The following is a 26,761-nucleotide window of genomic DNA, read 5'->3' on the forward strand; positions in this document are numbered from 1 at the left end:
CGAGACAGTGCTTTGTTGCCCATTAATTTACTCTGCACAATCAAAAACTCTCACTTTTGAAATGTGTTACTCTGTCCAGAAATTACTACAAAATATGAAATACAAAATGCTATAAATAATTATACTGATGATCGTAAAAATAAACCCTTACATAGAACATAAAAATTAATACTACATCACAGATAATCATTACACTTAAATTAAATGGCTTTTTTAATTCAATTTAATAAGTTTATATTAGGGATGGTCAAGTCTCGAAATTTCGGGAAATTTTCGGGAAATTTTAAATCTCGTTACATGAGACGAGATTTCTTTTTGGCCGAGATTTTTATCGAGATGAGAATAAAAAAAAAAAAAAAAAAATTAAAAACGCCTGCAGAAAGTCAATGCAATACCCGCAATACAGGAGCGTGTTGTAGTTGCGTTTCCTTTGCGAAGGCGTTCTTATTTAATTAATTCTTTAAATGTAAATATTACTTTAATTTTAATTATTTTAATAATATTACTTTAATAACATTTGAGAACATTATCGTGTGAGGAATGTTTTATTACTATAAAAAGTCAAAACAAGTAACTATTTTATAAAAAATTAATATTGCTTTTATTTTATGATTTATTTTATTTTAGGATAAGTTGAACTCTATCCTAACTGATATCACTATGTTTCCTAATCGTAGGCATTTTTAACCCTCCGAGTGTCATGCGTCGCTGCAGCGACGCGTAACGCACTTTGTATAGTGTCGTGCGTCGCTGCAGCGACTCGCGAACACTGTTTACGGCGAAGGCTCTATGACTAACTGAATCGGACTGTACTGGATTGAGTTAGGTACCTATCGTTCTTTCCATTATATTCTAAGCTTTCTCCAAATGTCTGTCTCAGCGCTAGGTTATCTGAGCCGATCCTAATGTAGTAGACAGCTGACGTTCGTGTTTTAGACAACTTGGATATTTCGCATCGGTGACTTGTGTGTTTTTGTACGTTTATCGTCGTTTTTAGTGGTGAAAATGGACAGTAGTGATATACGTAATGCACTACAAGATGAAATTAGTGATGGTGAAGGACTTATTGACGATCCGGATGAAGTTAGTAGTGACATAGAAGTTAATTATCATTCAGATTCTGAACTATCTTTGCTAGACTTTTCGTCAGGGAGTGGAGAGGAGTATGTGCCCGATTTGAACGATTTAGAGACGTCAGATATTGACGAAAATCTTGAAATTGAAAATGAACAAGACCCTAATGCAGGTAGGCCTAGGCTAATACCAGTACAGCAAAACATAGAACCTTGGATTAGGGTGTATCCCCCCGAACCTCCGAAAGATGTCAGACCTCAGTTTCAAGTTAGGGCTACAGGACCCAAAGATTTACCCCCCAGAAATTCTTCCCCTATCAATTATTTGAACCTATTTTTGACAGCTGCCTTTTGGAATCTCATAACTAGAGAGACAAATGCCTATGCTCAAAGAACATTAGATGAAAAGAGAGATAATTTGAGTCCACAGTCTAGGCTCAAAAAATGGACCAATGTTTCCATACAGGAAATGAAAAAGTTTTTTGCTATTCTTATCAATATGGGAATGACAGTTAGAAAAAACATCAAATCATATTGGGACACTAGAAAAACAGAACATATAGCATTTTATTCAAACACCATGGCGATAAATAGGTTTTTACTCATAAGCAGTTTCTTGCATTTGACATCGGCCCGCGCTGTTGAGAGGGGTCAGCCTGGACATGACCATTGGATAAAAGTAAGGTGGTTGTTAGATCATCTGAATTCAAGTTTCAAAAAACACTTTGTACCAAATCAGGAACTCTCCATCGACGAAAGTGTAGTAGGAACAAAGAACCGATGCATATTTATTCAATATATGCCAAATAAGAAACACAAACAATACGGAATTAAGAAGTTCGAACTTTGCGATAGTGCCACCAATTATGTTATGCACATGGAACTATACAGTGGACGTGACTACCTTGCTGAAGCTAATTATGATGAAGAGTTATTTACTGAGAGGGTAGTAAAGAACTTGGTTGAAAAATCTTCATTGTTTGACAAAGGATATCATGTCTTTACCGACAATTTCTACACGAAAATCCCATTGGCTGAACACCTTCTTGAACGACAAACATTCATCACCGGAACCATAAACAAAAAGTCAAAATTTTTATCAAAAAGAATTAAAAACTATAACTTAGGAGAAAGGGAAACAGTATACTTTAGAAAGGGAAATCTGTTATTGGTTGGTTACCGTCAGAAACTGAGTAGGAAAATTGTGTATTTGATTTCTACAGCATACCATGCGGAAGATCAAATTGTTACAAGTAAAAAGGGACTGAGAGGTATGAAACCGGTTTTGATACACCATTACAACCAGTTTATGGGTGGTGTGGATGTAAGCGATAAATCTGTGTACCATATGTCTTGCAACCGCACCACTTCTAAGTACTGGAAGAAGCTGTTCTTCAATTTTATTGATATTGCGCTCGTAAATGCTTACATTCTGTACAGAGAGAACACTGACAAACCTGTATCAAGAAGAGATTTCCACATATCTATTGTAGAATCCCTCGTAGGCCAAGCAACCTGCGATGCCTTACCTGGACCAGTTCCTGGACCCCACGGAGATTGCGGTGACCACCGACTTGAAAAACTGCCTCAAAGACAAGAAAGAAAGTGTATCGTTTGTGGTCACACCAAAACTAGAGGCAGGTCTAGATTTTGGTGCCCCGGTTGTAATGTGGGTGTTCACCGAGAATGCTTCCACAAAATGCAGCACTTTTTGAGGCTAAAGAGGGGCAGAAAAAGGGCCAAAGTGACCCTAGACCAAAGTAGCGGTGAGGACTCTGATTAGGCCCATGTGTTAATTCTTCTGTATATAATATTTCTTTTCATAAGTGTTTAGTTTTTATTTACAAGTGTTGAAAACTATTGACAGCAACAACTTTGCAAGTTTTTTGTCTAACTTTTGTGACTTTTTGTAAATATATTTTGGATACTTTGTAATTTATCAAGTTCAGCAAACGAATTCTTCAAGTTCGGCAAAGGATTCTGGCCCCAATCAAGGTAAAACCATGCTGTATTTTTCTCATTTACTAGTAGGCTGATTTTGTACTAACTGTAAATAAAATTTCATACAACATGAAATACTCTGGTTGGTTCAATATGTGTTTTTATGAAAGGTGTTGAGTCATTTGGCGATTTCGGTATTTTCTTTCAAACGCGCAAAACATGTTTTTCACTCATAACTTTTTTATTTCATAACTTACCTCACTATATGATTATATATTTGTAATCCTCATAAAATTTAGAACAAAGTGGCTATTTTCAAATATTTATAGGCCTATAATTTATACAATTTCATTGAGCGCGAACTTATTTTTTTTTTGAAAATTTTCCAAATTATATTTTTTTTTACATAAAGATTTTTTTTTTTTAAAAATGTTCCTTATGTTTTATATATAATATTGAAGCCCATGATTTTCCAAACAAAATGGTATATAGAACAGTATAATTAACATTGTTTTTAAGCTTCTCAGATCAGTTTTAATAAAACCTTGCAAATGAGCAAAAAATAGGCTGACATTAAGGCCAAAACACGTGACACTCGGAGGGTTAATAAGTTAGGCGTGATTAATAAAAAAATTTTATGCTGATGTTTTTTAATAAAAGATTGTAAATATTCTTGCCTATTGTCATTATTTTTGTATTTAAACAGTCATCTAACAATGTTACAAAATCAGGTAAAAATTTTGAACGTGCATTTCCCGTTGTGTATGAGAAGGGAAAGCCCGTCTCGATCTCGTCTCGAAATTTTATGAGAAATAAAAAATATTGTCTTGTCTCGTCTCGAACTAAAAATCCAATCTCGTCCATCCCTAGTTTATATTCAATTGACCAGAATTTCTATCACAAACTAACCTCTTAATGCAATGTGTCAAATTTAATAAATCATTTAATTCTGAATTTGTGGCCATGTGCTTTAATCATACCAAGTGAAACATGAAATATTCAGACCAACTGTGACATGATTTTTCTGACTGTAAAAATGGACCATGCATGTGAAAAACAGCAGATTGGCAGTACTAAACTATTTCTAAAACACAAACAACACAAAACATTCACTTATGTACACATGTCGACACATTTAACACTCATACAGATGGCAATTCACACACGGACGAAACATTTAAAAACTGACTCGTAGCATTTGTCTGACCGAGCGAAATTTCACGACAACGGTTGTTTCCAGTGTAGGACTTATAAATGTTTTTCGAGCTGGCGTTATTGATTCAATTGAAAATACCGCCACGACAATTTACGACTCGCTAAGAAACTATAATTTGCTATCGATTTGATGCATGTACGAATCTCCTCACGAACGCAACAATCAGTCTGGCAATCTCAAACGACTCGACTTAAAACTAGTAAAACACACCCCCAATTGCAGTTTGGCAAAATTTTGACAGTTGCGATCATATGATGCACATACAATTTTCACCCGAACGCGAATTTCCGAGCTACGAATAAGATATTAATAAAATTGTCCTACACCGGTGACAACGCAACCTTCGTTCTTCACGTCGCTACTACGAGTGACGAGTGACTTTGCGCACGGCCCAGTTCTCGGCCCTTCGCTCTCATATCAATCCGCGTTAGGTCATGGTTAGACTGACTTCTCCGTTGCCTTGGCGTGGATTTTAAGCCTTTGGATTTGAAATCGGCACAAAATGTTTGACATTGGACCCCTTAAAAGCCCCTTGGGAGAAGTCCTTTCAACAGCTCTGCACCAAACTTCACACAAACCATCCTTGAAGAATAATGCTTAATAATGCCTGAACGTTTCATTACAATCTATCAAACGGTTACAGACTCCATAGAGTATTTACATATATATATATATATACATACATACCTCCTGTTTTATAGATTTAGATATGTGTCCATTAGCATGATAACTCTAGCAAAAATAATCATATGAAGTGGTTTTGAACTGTTATTGGTTGTGACGAGAATTGTTCCAGTTCTGAGAAAAAAGCTAATTGCAGTCGGCTTTGCTCGGAACGGGAACAATTCTCTTATTCAATATATTGAACCGTTGCAGTTAGTACGACAGGCCTGATCGTTTTTGTAAAATGTTTAAATGTTATTCATATTGTTCGTGGGTGTTATGTGTTTTAACTTCAACGTAGCTACTTCAGCCGAGATTTCGTTGTCTGACGATGGCATTGTAATGCCGAAACGGCCGTAACCAAGGTAGTTACATCTTTTGAGCTGGATTGTCAAAGGTAAAGCCTATTTTTAGTATACATAATATGTACACCCTTCTTTGGTTCGGGGTTTGTGATTATTTTAACATGAAGAAATTTTTTGTGTTTTGGTTTAGTAACACAGGTTATACAGGGTGTTGAAAATGTCTGGAACCAGCATTATATCTGGTGAGTGGTTAAAGAAATACAACTGATATTTTGTGTACGGATATACTATGGTTTTACCTATCTTTTGGTGCCTTATGACATTTTTTACCACTTATAGGGAACGTCCTGTGGAGGATGCAGTAAAAAGTTTTAATGGAAGGCTATGGTAAATGATACATCGTTTTAAAGGCCATTTTATTCTGAGTACGGAGCCACAAGTTTCATCTCAAAAGGACCACCCTAGCGAAAATGGTGACTGTTTGAAGTTTTTGAAAATAATTGAATTTTAAATTTCAAACAGTCGCCATTTTTGCTAGGGTGGTCCTTTTGAGATGAAACTTGTGGCTCCTTACTCAGAAAAAAATCGCCTTTAAAATGATGTATCATTTACCATAGGCTTCCATTAAAACTTTTTACTGCATCCTCCACAGGACGTTCCCTATAAGTGGGTTTTAAAATTTCAAACAGTCGCCATTTTTGCTAGGGTGGTCCTTTTGAGATGAAACTTGTGGCTCCTTACTCAGAAAAAAATCGCCTTTAAAATGATGTATCATTTACCATAGGCTTCCATTAAAACTTTTTACTGCATCCTCTACGGGACGTTCCCTATAAGTGGTAAAAAATGTCATAAGGCACCAAAAGATAGGTAAAACCATAGTATATCCGTATACAAAATATCAGTTGTTTTTCTTTAACCACTCACCAGATATAATGTTGGTTCCAGACATTTTCAACACCCTGTATATTAAATCGTAGCTAAAAATTTTTTGGAAAATTGCTGTAACTTGAGAAATTAATCTGGCGCATATCAACTAATCAATTTGAGTAAATATTAAACAGCTGATGCGGTTTCAAAATGTTTTCATTCACACTGCATTTCTTGGAAAGTTAAAATCATACTTATGTTTACAGGTACATAAACTTGAGAGTGAACTTGGTCAAATGTTCAGATTTCAAGGAGTTTCGATTCCAGCTGAGTTTAGAGTAAGTATTCCTAAAATACTACCTTAGTAGCCCTTCTTTATACCAGTATTGATTAAATAAAATGTTCTCCTCAGTGAGTTTTTTACTAATGACAGTTGTAATAGTACATTTCATAACAAGAGTAGAAAGTGAGTCATTACATATTTGAGACCATATGTTTTAAATTTATCGAGCACTTTAAATATGGTCGAGAATATGTATACAGTATTTACTCGTGTTTTGAACGTTACTTTTCGCTACACTACAAATATAATTTTTTCCTAATTAAAACAGACAGACTTTTCTTTTTTTAAATTAGAAACATTACTAAAGTCATAGGAATTTTTAGGTCATATATTCAATTTAAATTTAATATTTACATTCATTGTACAGTTTTGCAACAGTTGAGACAACAGTTGCAGTTGAAACAGTTGAATAGCAAATATTTGTTTATTTACATCGGCGAAATCCAAAAAAGATAGTAAACATTACTTTTGCATAGTAAACATTCTTTTTGTGCAGTAAGCAACATAATGAAGAATTTTTGCAGGTGATAAACATATAACGAAAACAGGTCATTTCACAGTAGTGAAGCAAAAACATGTTTTAACACTACAACTTCATGCAACTTCATACAACTTCATGAAATGTTTAAGATGTTGAGACACCATTTAATTTGGTCTATAGAGCCCATTTGACTGATGTAATATCCGAGTAAGGTTAAAAAATATAAATTAATCAATTGTCCATGTTTTAGCAAATTTCCCATATAGGTAATAAGCTATTACCGTAGGTCTCTTGGTAAGACTTTGGCCTAGGACCGATTTACTTTTTCGTTTTGAGCTCCTGAGGCCAAAACAACCCTCTGTTCTATTATATATAAATGTGTGTGTCCATTAGGGTGATAACTTGAGCAACAATAATCAGATTTTTATGAAATTTGGTACAAACATGTAAACCTACATTTATTCGAACGATCAGCATGATTAGACTATGGGACCAAGGGTTTATGGGGTGAAAATAGGTTTTTCCCATTTTAGACCCTAAAAACATAACATTTTCAATAATAATAATAGTAGTAATCATAATACTAATAATGGTAGTGATAATGATAGTAGAATCAATTATATTTCTTAAAACATACACCTGGAAACAAGCTGTTTGTAATTTTTTAGCTACTGTTTCAATGTTAGGATATCATGTCAATTTTTTTTTCAATATTCAAGCCTAAAAATTTAGTTTGTTCGATAAAACTAAAATATCATTTTTATACGGTAATTAAAAAAGGTTTTTTGCTAGTTTTATCCCTAGCAAGTTTCCTGATATTTTTAATTCACTTGTTCAATGCTACAGACTAAAGCTGTCTAATTGCTTTTTCAGCTTAACCACTTTGCGTACAACATACTTGAAGAGAGAGCAATGAAACTGGTAAGTTCAAATTGGAGATAATGTTATTTGAGCGGAGCGAAACGAAGCTCTTCAGGATCGGCTTCAATTTAAACATTATCACTCATTGAGAGGACTGCTGGAGTATTCTTAAAAATGTAATATGTAAATTACTTGTTGGATACAGGTTCACAATCTTTTGTTTTCAAATGTGGGAATGTCATTTAAGCTGTCTTTCCTGATGTATAGAAAGGGTTGACTTGTTTTATTAATTTATTTTCATTTCATTTCTACAATGTAGTAAGATAGGTAGAAATATATTGATTTCAATAAAGCATTTGATCAATTTCAGAATCAAGCAAGAGTTCCTGGACCTTCAGAGTTTGCCCCTGGACTTCAGTCTGCAGAGATAGCATAAAACCATTAAAGTTTTTAAACCAATTTGTAAATGTATCATAAATAAAACGTGTAAATAGATAGCCTCTTTTATCTGAAGTGTTCTTTATTCATTCTTACTTTTATTTTGTTAAACAATTATTGGATTAGTGATACCTTGGGGTGAAAACACACATACAGCGACTGAGTGCGGAGTGGGCAGGGCAATCCAAGTGAGCTGTAGCGGCTTATGTTGCACACACGCAGCGGCACAGAGAGCTTGCCCAGGCTCAGTTCCAAGATGCCACATAGTAAGTTTGCACACAATTTTTTGTACATTGAAAATACATAGTTAAAAACATTCATTTTGCGTGATCAAACCAGCTGGAGTAGTGAATGAGGGAAGGGAGGTGCATGGTGTATATCACCATTGTTTCCAGTTCTTAAGAGGCATGAATCACGATTTTTGCAGTACATGCGTATGTCTACCTCGTCAACCTATGATTACATCCTTTCAAACTTGAAGCACACTCGGTGAAGCAGAATACTAATTGGAGGAAATCAATATGCGCAGAGGAAAGACTCGTGGTGATTATAAAGTAACTATCAAACCACAAAGAGGAAGAATTTATTTGTTAATGTATAGCATATCCAATACAATCTCTATTTACCTCCATAATATCTCAATGGTTTCAATATCCTTTTTTTTTTTTTTTGTAATTTAAAAGAAATGTAGGGGTAAAATAATTGACGTCACTACACTCTACCTTCGCACAATGAATAGAGCAGACTGACGAAAAAAAAACAAGATTGTTCCAAATTTAACCGCCTCTTCGTAGTTGAACATTTTTTTTCAAAAGCAATGAATCTGTATTTTAAGACTTTTCTGCATATAGTTCAATGTTCCACAAAATGGTTTGATACCTGATCGCAACACAATTCTTCGTTGGGTTGCCTCTTCTTACAAGTGGATCAATTATGAAGCAGAAGTCGTCTGGTTGTCCTCGCACGTCGCTAACTCCACAAAATGTTGACAGAGTAAGGGCATCTGTTATTCAACGTCCTCGCCGCTCCACTAGGCGGCGTGCTCAAATTGTCCAGACGCTCGCTGCAGCGCATCCTGAGGATGAGTTTAAATTTCATCCTTACCAAATCTGATTGTACAGAAGATTTATGAACGTGATTACTAACAGTGGAGACTGTTTTGTAAAAGAATGCTTGATGTTCTTGCCACTGATTGCGTTTTGTTAATGATGAGTGATGAAGCGCACTTTCATTTGATGTCAATAAGCAAACCTGCCGCTATTGGGCAGCTGAAAACCCCAAAAAATTGCACCAAAAACCACTGCACAGTACAAAATTGACCGTTTGGTGTGGGGTTTCAAAAGTGGGAATCGTTGAGCTTTACTTGTGTCCCCTTTTCCCTTTCTAGGTGCCAGTTTGTCCTGCGCTGCTGATACCTTCCTCTCATCCACTTTTTTCCTGGCTTCATTAGTTTCTATGCCCTGTTCTAAGAAGCATAGGTACAGTAACATCCTGTAGAGTTAAGCGTATTGTTCCCATTGCAAATCGTTGTTGCGGAAATGCAGATTCCTAGAAGGCAGTGGTTAAGCCAAACTGATCTCAAAACAAGGTCGGTCAAAACCAACTGTAATATTTTGTGACGTAATTTTCCTGGCGGACGACAAGTGGGAAATTACGCCACCGGTAATGAAACGAAGATCCCAGGATTCGCCCTAGTCTGGTCGCGGGGAGTTTCCCAGGAGTCGATAGTAATTCGGATAGCCTAGATTTGATAGCCCTGGTTGTCAGAGCTCAAGACGAACGTTGCGGGTTACCCAAACACCCAACTAGAAATCACCACTCTAGCCTAGGGCTTGTGGGGAAATTAATAATTTTGACTTGACTCTGTGGGCAAATATCTAAATGACACACTACTAGCTAACTTAACGAATCAACAAGTAAGCTAAGTAGCCACTCCGCTTACCTACGGAGTTAAGTCGTTAACCTGAAACAAACAAGGTTAGTACAAGATAGGCCTAACCTAGCCTACCTCCCACAGAGTCCGAATTTACTAAAACAAGAAAACAAGTTGGCTTAAATTGTACAAGTGAGACACGAAACGAGAGATAACTGAAACTAAAAATAAAACCGCTCCTGGAGCTGATAACGAAAAACTAAAACTTTAACTTCCTCACGTGTTCAACTTAAACCAACTTCGACAGAAATTGTCCAGCAGAAACCTGTCTGCTGGGACAAACTTTGGGACGTTTGGGAACTTTACAAAGGGTTTTAAGAATTAAAAAGAAAGTCCCAAATATGGATTATGAAACGTTAATCGAAAATAATTTTCACCAACTGCAATACTTTACCAAATTAGTTGGTTAAGGCGTATGACTAGGTCTGCGTATCAGGCCTAGCCTTCAAGTTCAACCAAGTTTCGTACACGAAAACTGGTCAAGCAATATACGAAAACCAAAGAAGTTAAGCAACTACGCAACTCACCAGTCGACGAAATTATAACCCAACTATTCACTACAAAACTATTCGAACTTAAGCTTTCAGAGCTTGCCGAAACGTAACTTTAAAAACAACGAAGAAATTGAACGAAATCACTTAAAATTCAAGACGAACGAACGAACTCGCGAAAAGCCGGGAATACCAATGACAGACCATCCTTTCACAATTCTTATTCTTCTCCTCTTCACCTTCGTCTCAGAATCGAGACGAAGGTTAAAACGCTCCCTGATTGGTCGGCACAAACAGAGTCAGCTGAGTCCCGTGCTGGCGAAGGCAGGCGCATAAAAGCTTCAACATGCTTACAGCCGCGTACCGTTTAAAAGGTGGCCCGCTGCTCCTCTTTTCTCCCGTAGCCCGCCCTCAGACGCAGTCGAACAGCCAAACAACCAAACTGACACCAACGTCGTCTGCGATCTTGGAATTTGAGGTTAGGTGCGATGTCAGTTTAGCGTCGCGACTAGGGCACAACAGCAGCTTACATTCAGCTGTTTAAGTTTTGTGGTTTAGCTGTTATTTTACCCCCTACATATTTGACCCGTTACAATTTTAAGAGCAGGGGCGGATAATTCGATTTTCGGGTAATGCGAGGTCGGTTAAGAGTGGGTCTACTGTACTTGATAAGTATATCGGATGCTATGTTATAAAGCATACTGCGTTGGTTTAGGATATTAATCCAATGTATAATTGGCAATGTATACAAGATATGTCATATATCTTATAAAAAGTTAAATGCAAATGTTAAAAATTCAGTCTGGAATTATTAGAATTTTGGCAAGTTCCCACAGGGGCTGTTAGATTAATTTTCATTAAGACCAAACTTGGTGGCCAAATGAAAAATTTAAAATGCAGAAATTAAAAAAAATACCATAACAAAACAGAATACTTAAAGTAGAGTAGGTGATGAGGAGAAAAGGAAGGAACTTTTAGATGTAACAACTGTATATTCTTTGTATGAAAAAACTGTCAAAAACATCAATTTATACAAGCTTATAACTTCTGGGTAACAGATATTAGAAGGTAATTTTTTTTTATATCATAGTTGAAAAAAAACATGGTGTGTCTACTGAACCATTAAATATGAATCCTTGACTTTCCAGTGACTTTTTAATTTGCCTGCAATATATTTTTGTTGCATACATAGTGTATCTTTTATAAAATGGAAATCTCAAAGCCGTAGTTTGCACGCTAAGGGCCCAAGAGATAATTGTCCCCCCCCCCCCCTACTTGCGGGGGAATGATGTTTCTCACCTTTAGCATCCATGGGCCCATTTAAGCAGCCCTGGGAAAATTCCTAGAAATACAGAAACTATTAAGTAAATCATGTGCTGAAGAATTTCTCTTTATTTTGGATGGTAAACATTATTATAGAACTAGTTTTCTGTAACTTAGTCCATTTATGCCAATGGTGGTAAATTGGTACTCCAAGAAGGGACGCAACTATTGGCTATAATTTAAAATGTTCTTACTACCTACTTAAACCAGTAAATTTATTCTGTAGCTTGAACAAACCGATGTTAAGAGTTTACAATGATTACATACTTTTTAGGACATGAATAAATGATTCAAGAGATCTGCTATAGGGATTTATCAGTCAGTGATATGAGACTATGCTCATGAAGATTGAGAATGGAATCACCAATGATGCGAGCTGTCTTCTTGAGGTAGCCTCCACTAGTGAGCATCACGATCGGAATCTTGCGTTCTCTTGCCTTCTTGAAAACCATCTCATCTCGCTCTATGATTCCCTGAAATCAGAATATAGATTATTATAAATTTATTTATTTCTTCTTCCACAATTTGCTTGATACAGAAAAGCATGCAAAAAACATTGTTGAATAGGTTCAAATCTACAATGACTAATATTATCTATTTATATATATATATTTAATAGGTGAACACAAATTTTGTGATAATTGTTTTGAAGCTACTATGCATCCAATCACCAAGTTTAAGGTGTCGTTGGATAGGTTGTGGCACGTAGATTTGCCATTTGTCATCTATCAAAAAATCTTTGAAATTCCATCAGGGCTCTGCCACAGTGGCATTCAAAGTTCCCATGTTATCCTTATGGAGAAAATGTTTGTTTACATTTGAATAGATGAATACATTGAAATCCACATATAAATCCCAAAGTACCCATGAACTTTTGAGAAAACTACACCCCCATAAACCATATACTTAAAATGATCGTCATGACAAGAAACCTTGCACTAAACCATCCATTATTACATAAATTGCCCGTTAAAGTTGTAATTCCTTTCCAAAGGGAACTTTCCATATAACTACAGTCGGGACCACATAAGTTAGCAGTTGATGGAGGAGCCTATTTACCATATGGTTTTGAATGAACCAATGAGAACGATGCGGTGTTGCCAAATCTAATAATACCAGCTGATTTGAAAATATTTCTTACAGTATTTGCTTTGTATATTTTAATTAGTGTTGTCAATGGGCGATGTGGCAACGTCGCACTAGCCTTGTCTTGTGATTGGCTGCCACCTCAGCTGTACTTATTTGTATGTTTTATTCTTTCAATTTATTACCTTACTAGCTGCTGTGCCCGTGCTTCCCAACGGGAAGATGTACCATACGCCCATACTGCCTAATCCAAACACTTGTTAAGTAGATCAAATTTGTAAACAAAGAGCCACCAAATTTTACAAAAAAGTATGACCTACATTGTAATTGCCCTACTGTTTACATTAAAATATATCAATAACATAATTTTCATAACTTATGGTTTTAAAATTTTGAATTTTACTTTATTTCCATAATCAATTATATAAATAAACCTACCACATGGTTGTGTAAAATATTTATATAATGTTTACAATTAACATATGTTCTTCTCACTTTTAATTTCTGACAACAGCTGGAGTTGCATAACAATGTTTTTTCCCATGTTAATCTTGTGTAGAAATACAAAACTTTAAATGGCCCCAGGAAATAACTCCCTAAATATTTCCCTAAAAAGAAAGTTTCCTGCACAACTTCACATTACGCTCTTTCCAATGACACCAAAAACATGTCAATTGGTTCAGTAGTTTCGGAGGAGTAATTGTCACAAAAAACCTGTTTAGGTATTAAATAAGTATAGATTACAATGTGATTAATTGTTCGTATTACTGTATTCTGTTTTGTTTATTTCAGCTTAACTTAACCAATCCATAGTTTTATTAATACTTATTAAGTCAAACGGGGTGAAGCCCGTGTGTAGAAACAGCTGGTTATACTAAAATTCAAATTAATATAAACATCAGCTATAAGTATTTACTAGATTTGTTGAAAAGATAAATACCCCCGCCGCAGCAAACCTGCAGACTAAGCGAATTTCCATTTGACAGATTTGATTTACACTGAAATGTCTAGTTAAAAATATATAACAGTTATTCCCGATTTAAATAGAATTAGTTTAACAAGTACTTAGGTTTGCTGCATCAGGGAGGGTAAAACTTTTTTTTTGTAAAATGTTAATAGTTAGTAAGAAATAAAAACATTTTCCAAATTTGATCAAAATATGTTCATAAACAAACTACAACAGTTTACTTATTCTCCATAAGAATAACATGGGAATTTTAAATTTACAATTTTTTGGAATTTTCTCCGTAACTATTAGGCGCATAATAACGCTTCAGTATACTAAATTATTTGTTTTTTTAAGCTCTACAAAATGGTTTGGAAAGAAATTGCTAAATTTTATGTTTTTTGGGTCAAAAATGGGAAAAACCTATTTTTACCCCATAAAACCCCCCGTAAACCCCCGTTCCCATGGTCCCATCATGCTGGATCGTGAACTCGTTCGAATAAACGTAGGTTTACACGTTTGTACCAAATTTCATCAAAATCGGATCAATTTTGCTCGAGTTATCGTGCTAACGGACACATATATATATATAAATATATATATATATATATATATATATATGAATTTGAACGGATGGTGTTTTTGGCCTCTAGGGACCTCAAAACAAACAAAAAAATTGGTCCCGCGTCCAGGTCTTACCATGAGTACTACGGTAATAGCTTATTCCCTATATGGGAAATTCGCTAAAATGTACTCTGTTTTTGTGGTTTAAAAATTGCTGTTTCACTGAAAAACATGTTTATAAAGGTTCAATGATTTTAAAAGTCAACTGACAATACAGCAGTTACACTATTTGTTGTGATTTTTAAGATCATTGTTTACTGAAACTAAATAACAGTATATTATTTTTTGAGGGAAGAATATCAATAACAACGGAACAATAATTTGTTTTCCAATTTTTCTATTGTAAGGGATGGCACGTGCATTCTTCTGTATGATTATTTATAATAGGTGCACAAGAATAATGATCAGAAGTTATTGCCATTAGTACCGGTATAAACTTTAAAAACATATTTTTCATCTCCGAAAAGAATATTTTTTTATATCGGAAGGTTGGATGGGCGGGTCTAAAAAATTCTGGAAAACACTATTGTTGTTTTAAACAGGAATCTTGAAATATCGTCATTTTTATGTGAAAAATATAACGCTCTTTATATAAAGAATGAAAACGTCCTTGTACCACCTGATTAGGCCCCACATAGGAGCCAAAACTAGTTGCAACTGCAATTAAATAGATTGCATAGTAGCAGATATTTACATCTTTTTAATGTAAAGCTGAAATGGCAATATATTGACAACTTCACAGGAGTGTATCTATAGTCAAAGTTATTAATAAAATGTAAATAAATTACATGAGCTGACACAGAGAGCAGGCCCAGGCTGTCCCCCGCCAGGACATCCGTGCCAGCGTTGTAGACCAGGATATCCGGCTGGAAACTATCCAGGCTCTTCTCCAGGTTTCTAAGTAAAAAATAAATTAATGATCCTTCTCCCTTCAAATCATATCGTTTCCAAGGAGAAACTCCAGGGATTATCTAGTAATTAAATTTGACCTGTTTCTTAAAAATGTCTATACCTAAAATTATGGAAAAACATCTATATATTAATTTGAAACTGTTTTTCTTTGTCATAGCTAAATTGGGAGAAATGCTGGGCGTAGAAACTCGGTAGAGGTGTCTAAAGAAAGGTCTTGGTCTGTAGATGAGCCATCAAAAGAGAAACGTGGTAAATTCCCTTGGGGTTCTGCCCCAGTGGCCTTTGAATTCCCATCCCATGTTATTCTTATGGAGAAAAAACTGGGTTTTTGTCCCAGCTAATTTGAGAGAACGGCTTGGCGTAGAAACTTGGTAGGGGTCTCTAAAGAAAGGTCTTGGTCTATAGATGAGCCATCAAAAGAGGAACGAGGTAAATTCCCTTGGGGCTCTGCCCCAGAAGCCTTTAAAGTTGCCTCTTCAAATTTGTTTACCATATGCATAATTCTACACTACTGTTTAATGAAACAGCTGTTAATATTTAAATAGTGATTTATTGAATTTTTTAAAAAATAGTACAGTTTTTGCAATGGGTTTTTCTGATTTTAAAATCGATTTTATTCTGCATCGTGTCATGTTTTGCAATATAATGTTCTATTATCAAATCAGTGAAAATCCTAATATCACAGTAGCTCTTAAAATTATTTCTTATGGAGTTAACTTATATCATTGTATGACTTGGTTTCTGCCTTTTTTTACCACTTCTAGGAGATTGTACGTAGGTGATATTCTTTGGCATATTGCATCTGCAGACGAAACTTGGATTGGTGAAATTATTACAATGGAAAACAGCGAGAAATCCTGGACAATTTGATATAGGTAGGCTAAAAATAATCTATATATTAATTTGAAACTGTTTTTCTTTGTCATAGCTAAATTGAGAGAAATGCTGGGCGTAGAAACTCGGTAGAGGTGTCTAAAGAAAGGTCTTGGTCTGTAGATGAGCCATCAAAAGAGAAACGTGGTAAATTCCCTTGGGGCTCTGCCCCAGTGGCCTTTGAATTCCCATCCCATGTTATTCTTATGGAGAAAAAACTGGGCTTTTGTCCCAGCTAATTTGAGAGAACGGCTGGGCGTAGAAACTTGGTAGGGGTCTCTAAAGAAAGGTCTTGGTCTATAGATGAGCCATCAAAAGAGGAACGAGGTAAATTCCCTTGGGGCTCTGCCCCAGAAGCCTTTAAAGTTGCCTCTTCAAATTTGTTTACCATATGCATAATACACTACTGTTTAATGAAACAGCTGTTAATATTTAAATAGTGATTTATTGAATTTTTCAAAATGAAGTACAGTTTTTGCAATGGGTTTTTCTGATTTTAAAATCGATAATGTTCTATTATCAAATCAGTGGAAAATCCTAATATCACAGTAACTCTTAAAATTATTTCTTATGGAGTTAACTTATATCATTGTATGGCTTGGTTTCTGCCTTTTTTTACCACTTCTAGGAGATTGTACGTAGGTGATATTCTTTGGCGTATTGCATCTGTAGACGAAACTTGGGTTGGTGAAATTATTACAATGGAAAACAGCGAGAAATCCTGTACAATTTGATATAGGTAGACTAAAAATAAAACTGAATTAACAATATGCTACATTTCTTGAGCAATCATTGAAATAACCGATTTGCAAACAATGGAAACATAGAAAGTCATAAAACACAACCAAGTAGAAGAAATGAAATAATGTTTTTTTTAATTAATAATCGTTATTATAGACAACCTAATGCAACTATGAGAGGGAAAATTTTTTAGAAACACTAAAAAACAAGATCAGCTTTTTGAGAAAAGATAAGATATTTACAAAAGTTTTTGATTATATCTAACTGTTGCGTAGATCGTGAGTATTTCCATAATCTTCGTGAGTCGCCTGTAATGCTTCGCAATTGCTCGAATTCGAGCAACAGGTACACTAGTTTTAAATTAATTTAGAAAAAAACAATGGACGTACACACAGTAAGGAATAGCAGAAAGAAGCAAAATTTCTGATTTGAGGAGGAACTTAAAAAGAGTGTCCACCTATCCCGTCAGTCTCCAGGCTAGTCATCTACACAGACTCTGTCCTAACGGAGACAGGATTTGAACACTCAAGCTGCAGTTCTGTCTCCTGGTGAGGGAGACTACTTCTCATACTGCTCTGCCTTTGACCATACCTGGGTTGCGGCATTAGGCCTTGCACCAATTCTTCTTGGTGCTGTTTCTCAAACTTTGTCAGTGTGTTAGTTGGAACCATGGTTTTTTAAACAAAAATTCTACTTTAAAAATTGTGTTTTTCTCAATTATGTACAAACTAGCTGTACCCGCGGGCTTCGCCCCGTTTAACTTCATAAGTATTCACATGGCTCATTCACGTCCTGGTTAAAGTTCGTTCGCTACGCTCACTCACCTTTAGGTTGGAGCTCGTTCGCTTCGCTCACTTGCCTTCAGGTTAGCTCGTTCGCTACGCTAACTCGCCTCCAGGTTGAAGTTCGTTCGCTACGCTCACTCACCTTTTGGTTGGAAATTAGCTGTTGTCATAAATTAAAAAAAAATAATAGTGCTGCACCCTGTTGGTAATCCTTGTAACTATTATGCTATTGCACATCATAGAACAGAACCAACTTGTTTAATTGAAACAGCTGTTAAGATTCATTAATTCCTTTTAAATATGAAAAATCATAAGATTAACATGGGGAACTACAGAGCCACTGGGGCGGAGCCCGAAAGGGTTTTTGAGATAAGAATATGCTTTGATGTTAATCGGGAATGTGAGCTATCATCATGCCAAATTTCAGCTTAATCCGTCCAGTAGTTTATGCGTGATTGAGCAACAAACACACACACAAACACACACACAAACATACACACAAACATACACACAAACTCACAAACTTTCAGATTTATAATATTAGTAAGATATTGAAACTCAGAACTGTCTTTAGCTGATCCATTAACCTTTGTAGACCTAATGGCAAATAAATATTTGATGCCGATAAGCATGGTAAATCTATTGGGGAGTATGTTTAATCTATGGTTTTATAGACCGAGAGGGTAATCCTATTTAAAGAGGTTTTCTGAATTAAGAAAGTTTGAATTGAGCTGTCTAGACTCTGCTTAAGGCATAAACTCTGTCATTGAACTGCTGATTATTTTGAGATAATTCAAAGTTAACTAACTAAACATTTGATTGTAGTTGTTAGCCTCCGGATTGCCAAATAATATTAAGAGGTTCAAATACCTGTTATTAAGCAATCCAAATTTGTTGTTAGAACAACTAGTTTCGGTGTCTGTGTGACACCATCATCAGGCTGTACAAGGACAGTTTTCTTTCTTCATACGAAGAGCGTCATATTTACACGAAAATAAATAAACATTTACAGACGACACAAACACGAACACGAGACATTTATGGTAACTGATCAGTTAAGAAAACAGACGACGCTAACCCGGCGGAGTTTGAGTCCAGACTGCGGGTGGTCAGTGCAGTGGTGTACTTCCGTTATCTTCTCATCCCAGGTTGCGTCCTGTCAATCACACCTCCCCTCTCCAGTAAACCGATGGCAGTGTCATACATAAAATTAGACGAGAAAAATTGTTAGTCATTTAGTACATTATGGTGGTCGGATTTTACTGCCTTATATATCTCAAACTCTTCCAATGTGTTAAGTTTATATCTGTCTTTACAAAAATGTAGAATATCCATATTGCTGCTAATGTTGGTATAATTGTGGCCTTGGGATATTAAATGTTTGGCAAAAGATGATGTTTGGTGGGCTGTTGACGCTTTTGGAATATGCTCTTTGAAACGTTTTGTAAAGGAACGTGCTGTTTGGCCGATGTAATATTTCGTACAATCGGTGCAATTGATCTTGTAAACGCCAGTTTTATCATAAGATTGCGTCATCGTGGGACTGCGTTCCTTTAACAATGAACCAAGCTTGTTTTCTGTTCTGAAGGAAACTGTGATTTTGTTTTTTGCCATGAGATTTTTATATTTATTGCTCATAAAGGTGCCAAATTTTGCAGAGATGAAAGTGTTCTGTTTATTAGTTCCTGTTTTATTTTTATGTTTGTAGATGAGTTTATCCACAATACTACTTGGATAACCATTTGATACGGCTATATGTTTTATTGTAATTACTTCTTTGTTGTAGTCCTGTTCATTCATTGGAATTGTAAGCAATCGGTGTATGAAACTATTAGTTATGTAACTAGTAGCCTGATGATGGTGTCACACAGACACCGAAACTAGTTGTTCTAACAACAAATTTGGATTGCTTAATAGCAGGTATTTGAACCTTTTTTAATAAACATTTGAAGTGTTATACATGTTGATGAGTCAAGTGACCTGTGGACTAGAGCGAGATATTCTCTGTCCTCGATGAAAGGAGCAATCTTGACCTTGCACCGGATAGCTGCTTCGGCTTCCCGATCCTTGGGGTAGATGGAACTGTTGTAAACATCCATGATGAACACTTTATCTTCCTTGCCCAGGAAGTCCCTTTCATGGCCGTTCCCCTGAGAAAATAGTAATGTACTGAACTGATGCAGGCTGACTGTTGAGTGAAATACTAACTAATTGTAAACTTTTATTCAATGGATATCACGTACATCCAATCTGGTTAGTGGTAGGCCTTATATTTTACTATAATATCATTCAAATATCAATATGTTTTTGTGTTACCGATTTATGTTTATGCAATACCGCAATATGGGTTTACAGAAATTTAAATTAAATACAATGACAGTTGCCAACAAATATATTCAACAATTGAGTTATACAATTTATGTTGATTCTTTGATCAACTTTTGTGATAGTATGCTATCTTTTGTATACAGAGCCCTCCCACCACCTTTGATCACCAGCCAATACTACACTACACTGACTTACATTACTGGACACATTTACCAAGTTGTAATAAAAAGATAGTTTAAGTTTGTTGATTCAATGTCTACGCTAAACAGGTTACATGCCACGTTGTGATTTCACTGTTTATAAGAAACTTGGTGCCTAGACCCTTGGCTACCTGTGGTCCGACCCTCCCTCCCTTGCTTCTTCAAGCAGTTGTTCCAGTGAAGAGCTACCTAGAAGCACCCCTACTGCAGTTATTACTTTTTTTGTTACACAAATTGTTGATAGATTTTTATTACAACCAAAAGGTTTGAGTAAATAGAAAAATTATACTATTTGTCTTCTCCTACACTTCTACATTCCTCTTTCTACACCATCTGCCATTTCACTCCTTCCTTCATTTCATCCATTCCCTTTGTCTCAGTTTCCTATCCTTTATCACCATCAACTCCACTTTCCTATAAATGCTCTTTCCTCTCTTGCTTAAATCATATTACACCTATTTAACTTTTTCTACTCTCCCTATTACAGTAGACCCCCTCTTAACCGACCCTAATGGGACCGGACCTAGGTCGGATAGCTCAAAAGGTCGGTTAAAACGGGCAATCCCTAAAATCATAACATAATTAAGTGTTATTAATTTTGAATTATATAATCATTATTTTGAAGTCATACTTCTATTATTTATAAAATAAACTACTCTTATCTCCTTTTTTTCCTATTGATAGAAAAGTCATAAATAAACACTAAACACCGTTAAGTCAAATATGCCTACTTTAAGTGGAATAGATTATAGTACTAGGCAAGAGTCAATAAAAATTCCTATTTTAATAACTTTAGTTCCAACCCCCCTTCCCTGCCCTCCATACAAGTTGCATTGTTTGTTTACTCTAGCGATAAGATAATCAGTTCTCAAAATCGTAACGCACTTTACGATTTTATAAATTTGCCGCACAGATAACAAATCAGATCAGGATGTGCTCGCACTAAACGATGATGACAAACTGACAATATGCTATATTTTTTTGTGATCAATGCAAAATAATTTATTCTTAGTCACATCCTGTGGAGATAAGCGTATGGTTCGGTTCTCATCGCCCAGTATGGGAGCGGAAATGCCGAGATTCCTAGAAAGCGGCGGTTAAGCCGAACTGCTCTCAAAGCAAGGTCGGTTAAAACAAACTGTGATATTTTACGATGGAAGGCGGATAATCCGATTATCGGTTAATACGAGGTCGGTTAAGAGAGGGTCTACTGTAACTATTTTATCCTTTCCCAGTTCACAATTCAAACAGAAGATTACTCATTCAAAAGACTTAATTTATTGTAGTAAAAAGTTAAAATACCCCCGCCGCAGCAAACCTGCCAACTAAGCGAATTTCCATATGTCTGAATTAATTTTCAATTAAATTTAATTAACATTAGGTTTAACGAGTACCTAGGTTTGCTGTTACAAGGAAATTAATAAATAATGTGTGTTTTTAATAAAATATTAATACAGTAAACCCTCATTAAACCGGACTTATTGGGGCTCCAAGTCGTCCGGATTAACGAAAGTCCGGATTAAAACAAATAATCGTAAACGAAGAAAGACAGTGATTTTTGGGTACCCCTGGTATATAATGAAACACCTTTTGCAGATAAACTTTATGTATATTCTGAATATAAAAATACATATTGTACAAACAGTACATACAGTAGTTACATTTGAACAAAAATATACACTTGGTATTTACTTACGTCCATACAAAAAATGAGACAACGAAAAAAGACAAAATTACTTTGAACATGAGGGTTGAGGTTCGTCCTCACGTGACTGAACTGGTTTCACTGGTTTGAAGAAGGAGTTGATCTTCATTTGCCTTCCTTTTGTGTTAATTTCTTGTACAATGAGATGGCGCAAATGTCTTAAATGTTCATAATATCCAGAGACCTGCTCATTGCTACTTTCGGAAACATATTTAATGACACAATCAATGTGATCTTTCACTTCACTTAGTTTAGGCTTGGGATTTATGTCATCTGCTTCATCGTCGTCGTCGTCATCTTCTTCTGCCACTGTTACGCTTTCAGCAATTTCCTCTTCTGTCAAAATGTGGTGGCCTGGATCTTGATCATCTTCTTCCAACCACAGCTCAATGTCATCTAGGGTAACTGCACGCTCACCACCATTGATAAGAGCGTTGTGAAAATCTTCAGTTTCCAACCCAGCGGTGTCCGGCTCATCATCTTTATTAGTGAGAAGCTTCTTCCACGAGTTTACTATCGTTGATGGCTTCAGCTCTCTCACAGCCGCTGCAAAATTGAAGATCATCGATCTGATGTTGTACTCTTTCAGATTCTGCAATGTCTTTTCACCTCTTCTGTCTTCTTCTCCTTCAGCTGGTTCCTCGACTTCCAAAATTTCATGCAAAAGCTTCTTTTTGTATAGGCGTTTAACTGCGTAGATAACGCCTTGATCCATAGGCTGGATTAATGATGTAGTGTTGGCTGGCAAAAACATACATTTAATCTTTCCGTCCTCACTTGTCATTTTTTCTACTGATGGATGAGCAGGACAGTTGTCAAGTAAAACTAGGGCCTTCACTTCATCTTTAGGAATTTTTAAAACTTCCGTTTGATGTTTTATAATTTCTGGCACTGCCTTTTTGTGGAACCACTCCATTGTGATGTCTGAAGTAAACCAGGCACTTTTTGAACTGAAGTAGTGCACTGGTAGCTTGTCCATTACATTCTTTATAGCCCGAGGCTGTTTACTTTTACCCACAATCACAGGTTTCAGCATGTGACTTCCATCAGCGTTTGCACATAACAATGCAGAAACTCTATCCTTACTAATCTTTCTTCCCGGTGTGTTTTTTTCAGCTTTAGAGGCTTGAGTTGTGTCGGGTAATGCTCTCCAATACAACCCAGTCTCATCATAATTGTAGAGTTGTGACAGCTGTATTTGTCCTGTTTTTAAAAGTTCATCCAATTCAATTCTGAATGGCTCAACTTCATCAACATTTGCACTGAGACTTTCTCCACAGACTTTTTTGTTTGTGATGTTATGGCGCCTTCTGAACCTGAACAGCCATCCTGAACTAGCTTTAAAGCCTGTAATGTTTAACTGTTTAGCTAATCTTTCTGCAGCAGCTTGAATTTCAATCCCTCGTACAGTCATTCCAGAAGAACGAAGTTGGCAAAACCATTTATAAACAGCATCGTCCAGGGATGGATCTGAAGGAAGACGCATTTTTTTCACTGAACTTGCCTCTTTTTCAACATTAAACTTAAGAACAAATTTTCTCAGGTTGTCCTTTTTCTTTCTTATGTCTGAGACTGTCTGTTTCGCTATTTTATATTCTGAACAAATGCTTGAAACAGTAGCTCCATCTTCAAGTTTTTCTATAATTTTCAATTTATCATTAAGAGACAGAGACACGTGTTTTCGTTTTTTACAATCCACTGGTTTACTTAAAGACATTTCTAATCTTCCATTAACACACCTCAAATACAGTTCACATTAGTGTACACACAAACCCACGCACATTTACAAAAACTCGTAACAACGCAACTAAAACGTAATGGTTAGAAACAGTACACAGCAGTGCTACCTCTGTGACCTCTGTGGAGCAACTGACGGCCTGACACGAGCAGGAGGAACACAATCGTGTGACTGAGCTACTATTGGCTGACAGTATCCATGGCAACGGCACGTACGCCTTGCGCTGTGACAGTAACCATGGCAACGGCACGTACGCCTTGCCTGTGACTGCCCCCTCCACCATCCGCCCGCACTCGGCACACTCACATCGCCGGGCGCAGTCGTACAGTGACGATCGCGTGCTACTAATCAGCATTCTGCGCATTAAAACTGCGATCCAATGGCTGTCCGGATTAAGCGAAGTCCGTATTAATGGGGTCCGGATTAACGAGGGTTTACTGTAGCTTGGTATAAGATAAATAAATTTGCCAAGTTTTATCAAAATATATCCATAAACAAGCAAACTACAAAATTTTACAATATTCTCCAATAGGAATTTTAAATTTAAATTTTTTTAATTTTCTCTGTTATCAATAACCGTACAAAAACACGTTTATATACTAAATTATTTGGTTTTTTAAACTCTTTAAGAGGGTATAGAGAAAAATTGAGAAATTTTATGTTTTGAGGGTCAAAAATGAGAAAAACCAATTTTAACCCCATAAAACCCCCTGTAAAACCCTTGTTCCCATGGCCCGATCATGCTGGTTTGCGAACTCATTCAAGTTTATCCCGCCTTACACCTTTAAACAATATTTCATCAAAATCTGAAAAAAAATACTCAAAAATTACACGGACACATATATATATATATATATATATATATATAATTTTTAATGAATGGTTTTTTTAGCCTCTGGGAACATCAAAATGAAAAAGTAATTCGGTCCTGGGACTAGGTCTTACCGTGCTACTTCCCTATAGGGAATTTTGCTAACAAGACAAATTCACACTAACCTGATGAGCATCCAAGTCAACGATCATTGCCGTCCGTACACGTTGAGGCTCATACTTAAACAAGTGTTTCACCAACAATGTGATATCAGCATATGCACAGAAGCCTCCGCCCTTGTCTCTGCTGCAGTGATGGAACCCTCCTCCAATGTTGATGGCCCAACCCCGCTCCAGAGCCAACCGTCCTGCCAAGATGGATCCTCCCGTCTGGAACCTGGGCATAGCAATGAATAAGAGAACCAAATAAACAGTATCAGCAATCTGACACTTACTTTCTCCCATTAGCTTGTCAACAATCTTTATCATGTGTAAGTGATGAGAGTAACACTATGATATTTAATAGGTAAAATCACAAAAGTTTCATTAGCTTTTGAACCGTAATTTTTACAGGGATGTCCTATTTTGTTTAGAATTATAAGGACCATAAAAAGGAATTTCAATCTGTAGAATTTCGGTAGCTAGTGTGGAGTGGATGGAGTGGACTGTATTTGTTGCATAAGCGGAGTTTAATTCTTTATAACACCAATTACCAGCACTTGAAGATACAATTGACAAATAGTTTTAATATTAACAAATAAACTTTCAATAATTTCACAGAGCTTTAAAAGAGATTAACATTACAAAAGAGAGAGAGAGAGAGGGATCTTCATTCTTGATGTTTTGTTTTCAACTAACAAATTACTATTAAATTAGTCCATTGTTAAATCACTTCTATTATATATATATCTAATATATAAAATTCTCGTGTCACAGTGTTTGTCTGCAAACTCCTCCGGAACGACTTCACCGATCGTTATGAAATTTGGTGTGTAAATTCTGTAGGTATGCGAATCGGACGTAAACTATTTCCCGTTTTGAAATTCTTAAAAGGGCTCCGCCCCAGTGGCTCTGGAGTTTCCCATGTTAACCTTATGAGAAATGGAATTAATGAATCTTAACAGCTGTTTCAATTAAACAAGTTGGTTCTGTTCTATGATGTTCAATACCATTAAAGTTACAAGGATTACCAACAGGGTGCAGCACTATTATTTCTTTTACATTTATGACAACAGCTAATCTGCAACCAAAAGGTGAGTGAGCGTAGCGAACGAACTTCAACCTGGAGGCGAGTTTGCGTAGCGAACGAGCTAACCTGAAGGCAAGTGAGCGCAGCGAACGAGCTCCAACCTAAAGGTGAGTGAGCGTAGCGAACGAGCTCCAACCCAAAGGTGAGTGAGCGTAGCGAACGAACTTCAACCTGGAGGCGAGTTAGCGTAGCGAACGAGCTAACCTGAAGGCAAGTGAGCGCAGCGAACGAGCTCCAACCTAAAGGTGAGTGAGCGTAGCGAACGAGCTCCAACCCAAAGGTGAGTGAGCGTAGCGAACGAACTTCAACCAGGACGTGATTGAGCGATGCGAACGAGATCATTTTGAAAATTAAACGTAACGGTACTTAAATTATAAATAGTCAAAGGCAAGACAACGTCTGCCGGGTCGGTCTGTCTTAGGGGAAACCTATAACTTAGGCGATACGAAGTTCGCTGGGTCAGCTAGTCCTTATATATAATACGTGAAGGCGATTTCTTGAAAACACTACCCCTCCGTTAATAATGGACGGATTTTTACAAACGACGTGTCAAAATAAAATATTTTTTGTGTAGACACCCCCTTTCACCAATTCATGTAGTAAAAATCCTCGGGCTTTGCCCCACAGGCCATCAAAGTTGGAGTTTCTCCCATAAGATTAACATGGGGGAATCTAAATATTTGATTGGAAACTTTGTCCCCACTAATTTGAGAGAACGGTTGGGCGTAGAAACTTGGTAGAGGTGTCCAAAGAAAGGTCTTGGTCTGTAGATGAGTTATGAAAAGAAAAACTAAGCAAAATCCCTTAGGACTCTGCCCCAGAAGCCTTT

The 26,761-nt window shown here is 36.3% G+C and overlaps 2 protein-coding genes across 8 annotated transcripts in view; one reads left to right on the top strand and one right to left on the bottom strand.

Moving 5' to 3' along the window:
* The window catches only part of LOC128987671 (39S ribosomal protein L39, mitochondrial), a 29,420-nt gene extending 21,157 nt beyond the window's left edge, over window positions 1-8,263 (top strand). Inside the window, exons 6-8 of the mRNA XM_054408647.1 lie at window positions 6,332-6,403; window positions 7,763-7,810; window positions 8,121-8,263. Coding sequence (XP_054264622.1) covers window positions 6,332-6,403; window positions 7,763-7,810; window positions 8,121-8,186 — 186 coding nt within the window. The 3' untranslated portion in view covers window positions 8,187-8,263. The remainder of the gene's footprint in view (window positions 1-6,331; window positions 6,404-7,762; window positions 7,811-8,120) is intronic.
* Window positions 8,264-11,584: 3,321 nt separating this feature from the next.
* The window catches only part of LOC128988139 (histone deacetylase 11), a 100,373-nt gene continuing 85,196 nt past the window's right edge, over window positions 11,585-26,761 (bottom strand). For 5 of the 7 annotated variants that reach the window (XM_054409361.1, XM_054409367.1, XM_054409359.1 and 2 more), the window contains 4 exons: window positions 24,870-25,080; window positions 19,883-20,052; window positions 15,380-15,488; window positions 11,585-12,408 (listed from right to left, as the gene is read on the bottom strand). In XM_054409361.1, coding sequence (XP_054265336.1) covers window positions 12,238-12,408; window positions 15,380-15,488; window positions 19,883-20,052; window positions 24,870-25,080 — 661 coding nt within the window. In that variant the 3' untranslated portion in view covers window positions 11,585-12,237. The remainder of the gene's footprint in view (window positions 12,409-15,379; window positions 15,489-19,882; window positions 20,053-24,869; window positions 25,081-26,761) is intronic. The other 2 variants (XM_054409366.1, XM_054409365.1) reach the window with 2 other exon arrangements.

Source organism: Macrosteles quadrilineatus, unplaced genomic scaffold, assembly GCF_028750875.1.
Source record: "Macrosteles quadrilineatus isolate MER2022 unplaced genomic scaffold, UCM_ALF_1.0 Scaffold_2__2_contigs__length_208266976, whole genome shotgun sequence".
In the NCBI taxonomy this organism is placed as follows: domain Eukaryota; kingdom Metazoa; phylum Arthropoda; class Insecta; order Hemiptera; family Cicadellidae; genus Macrosteles; species Macrosteles quadrilineatus.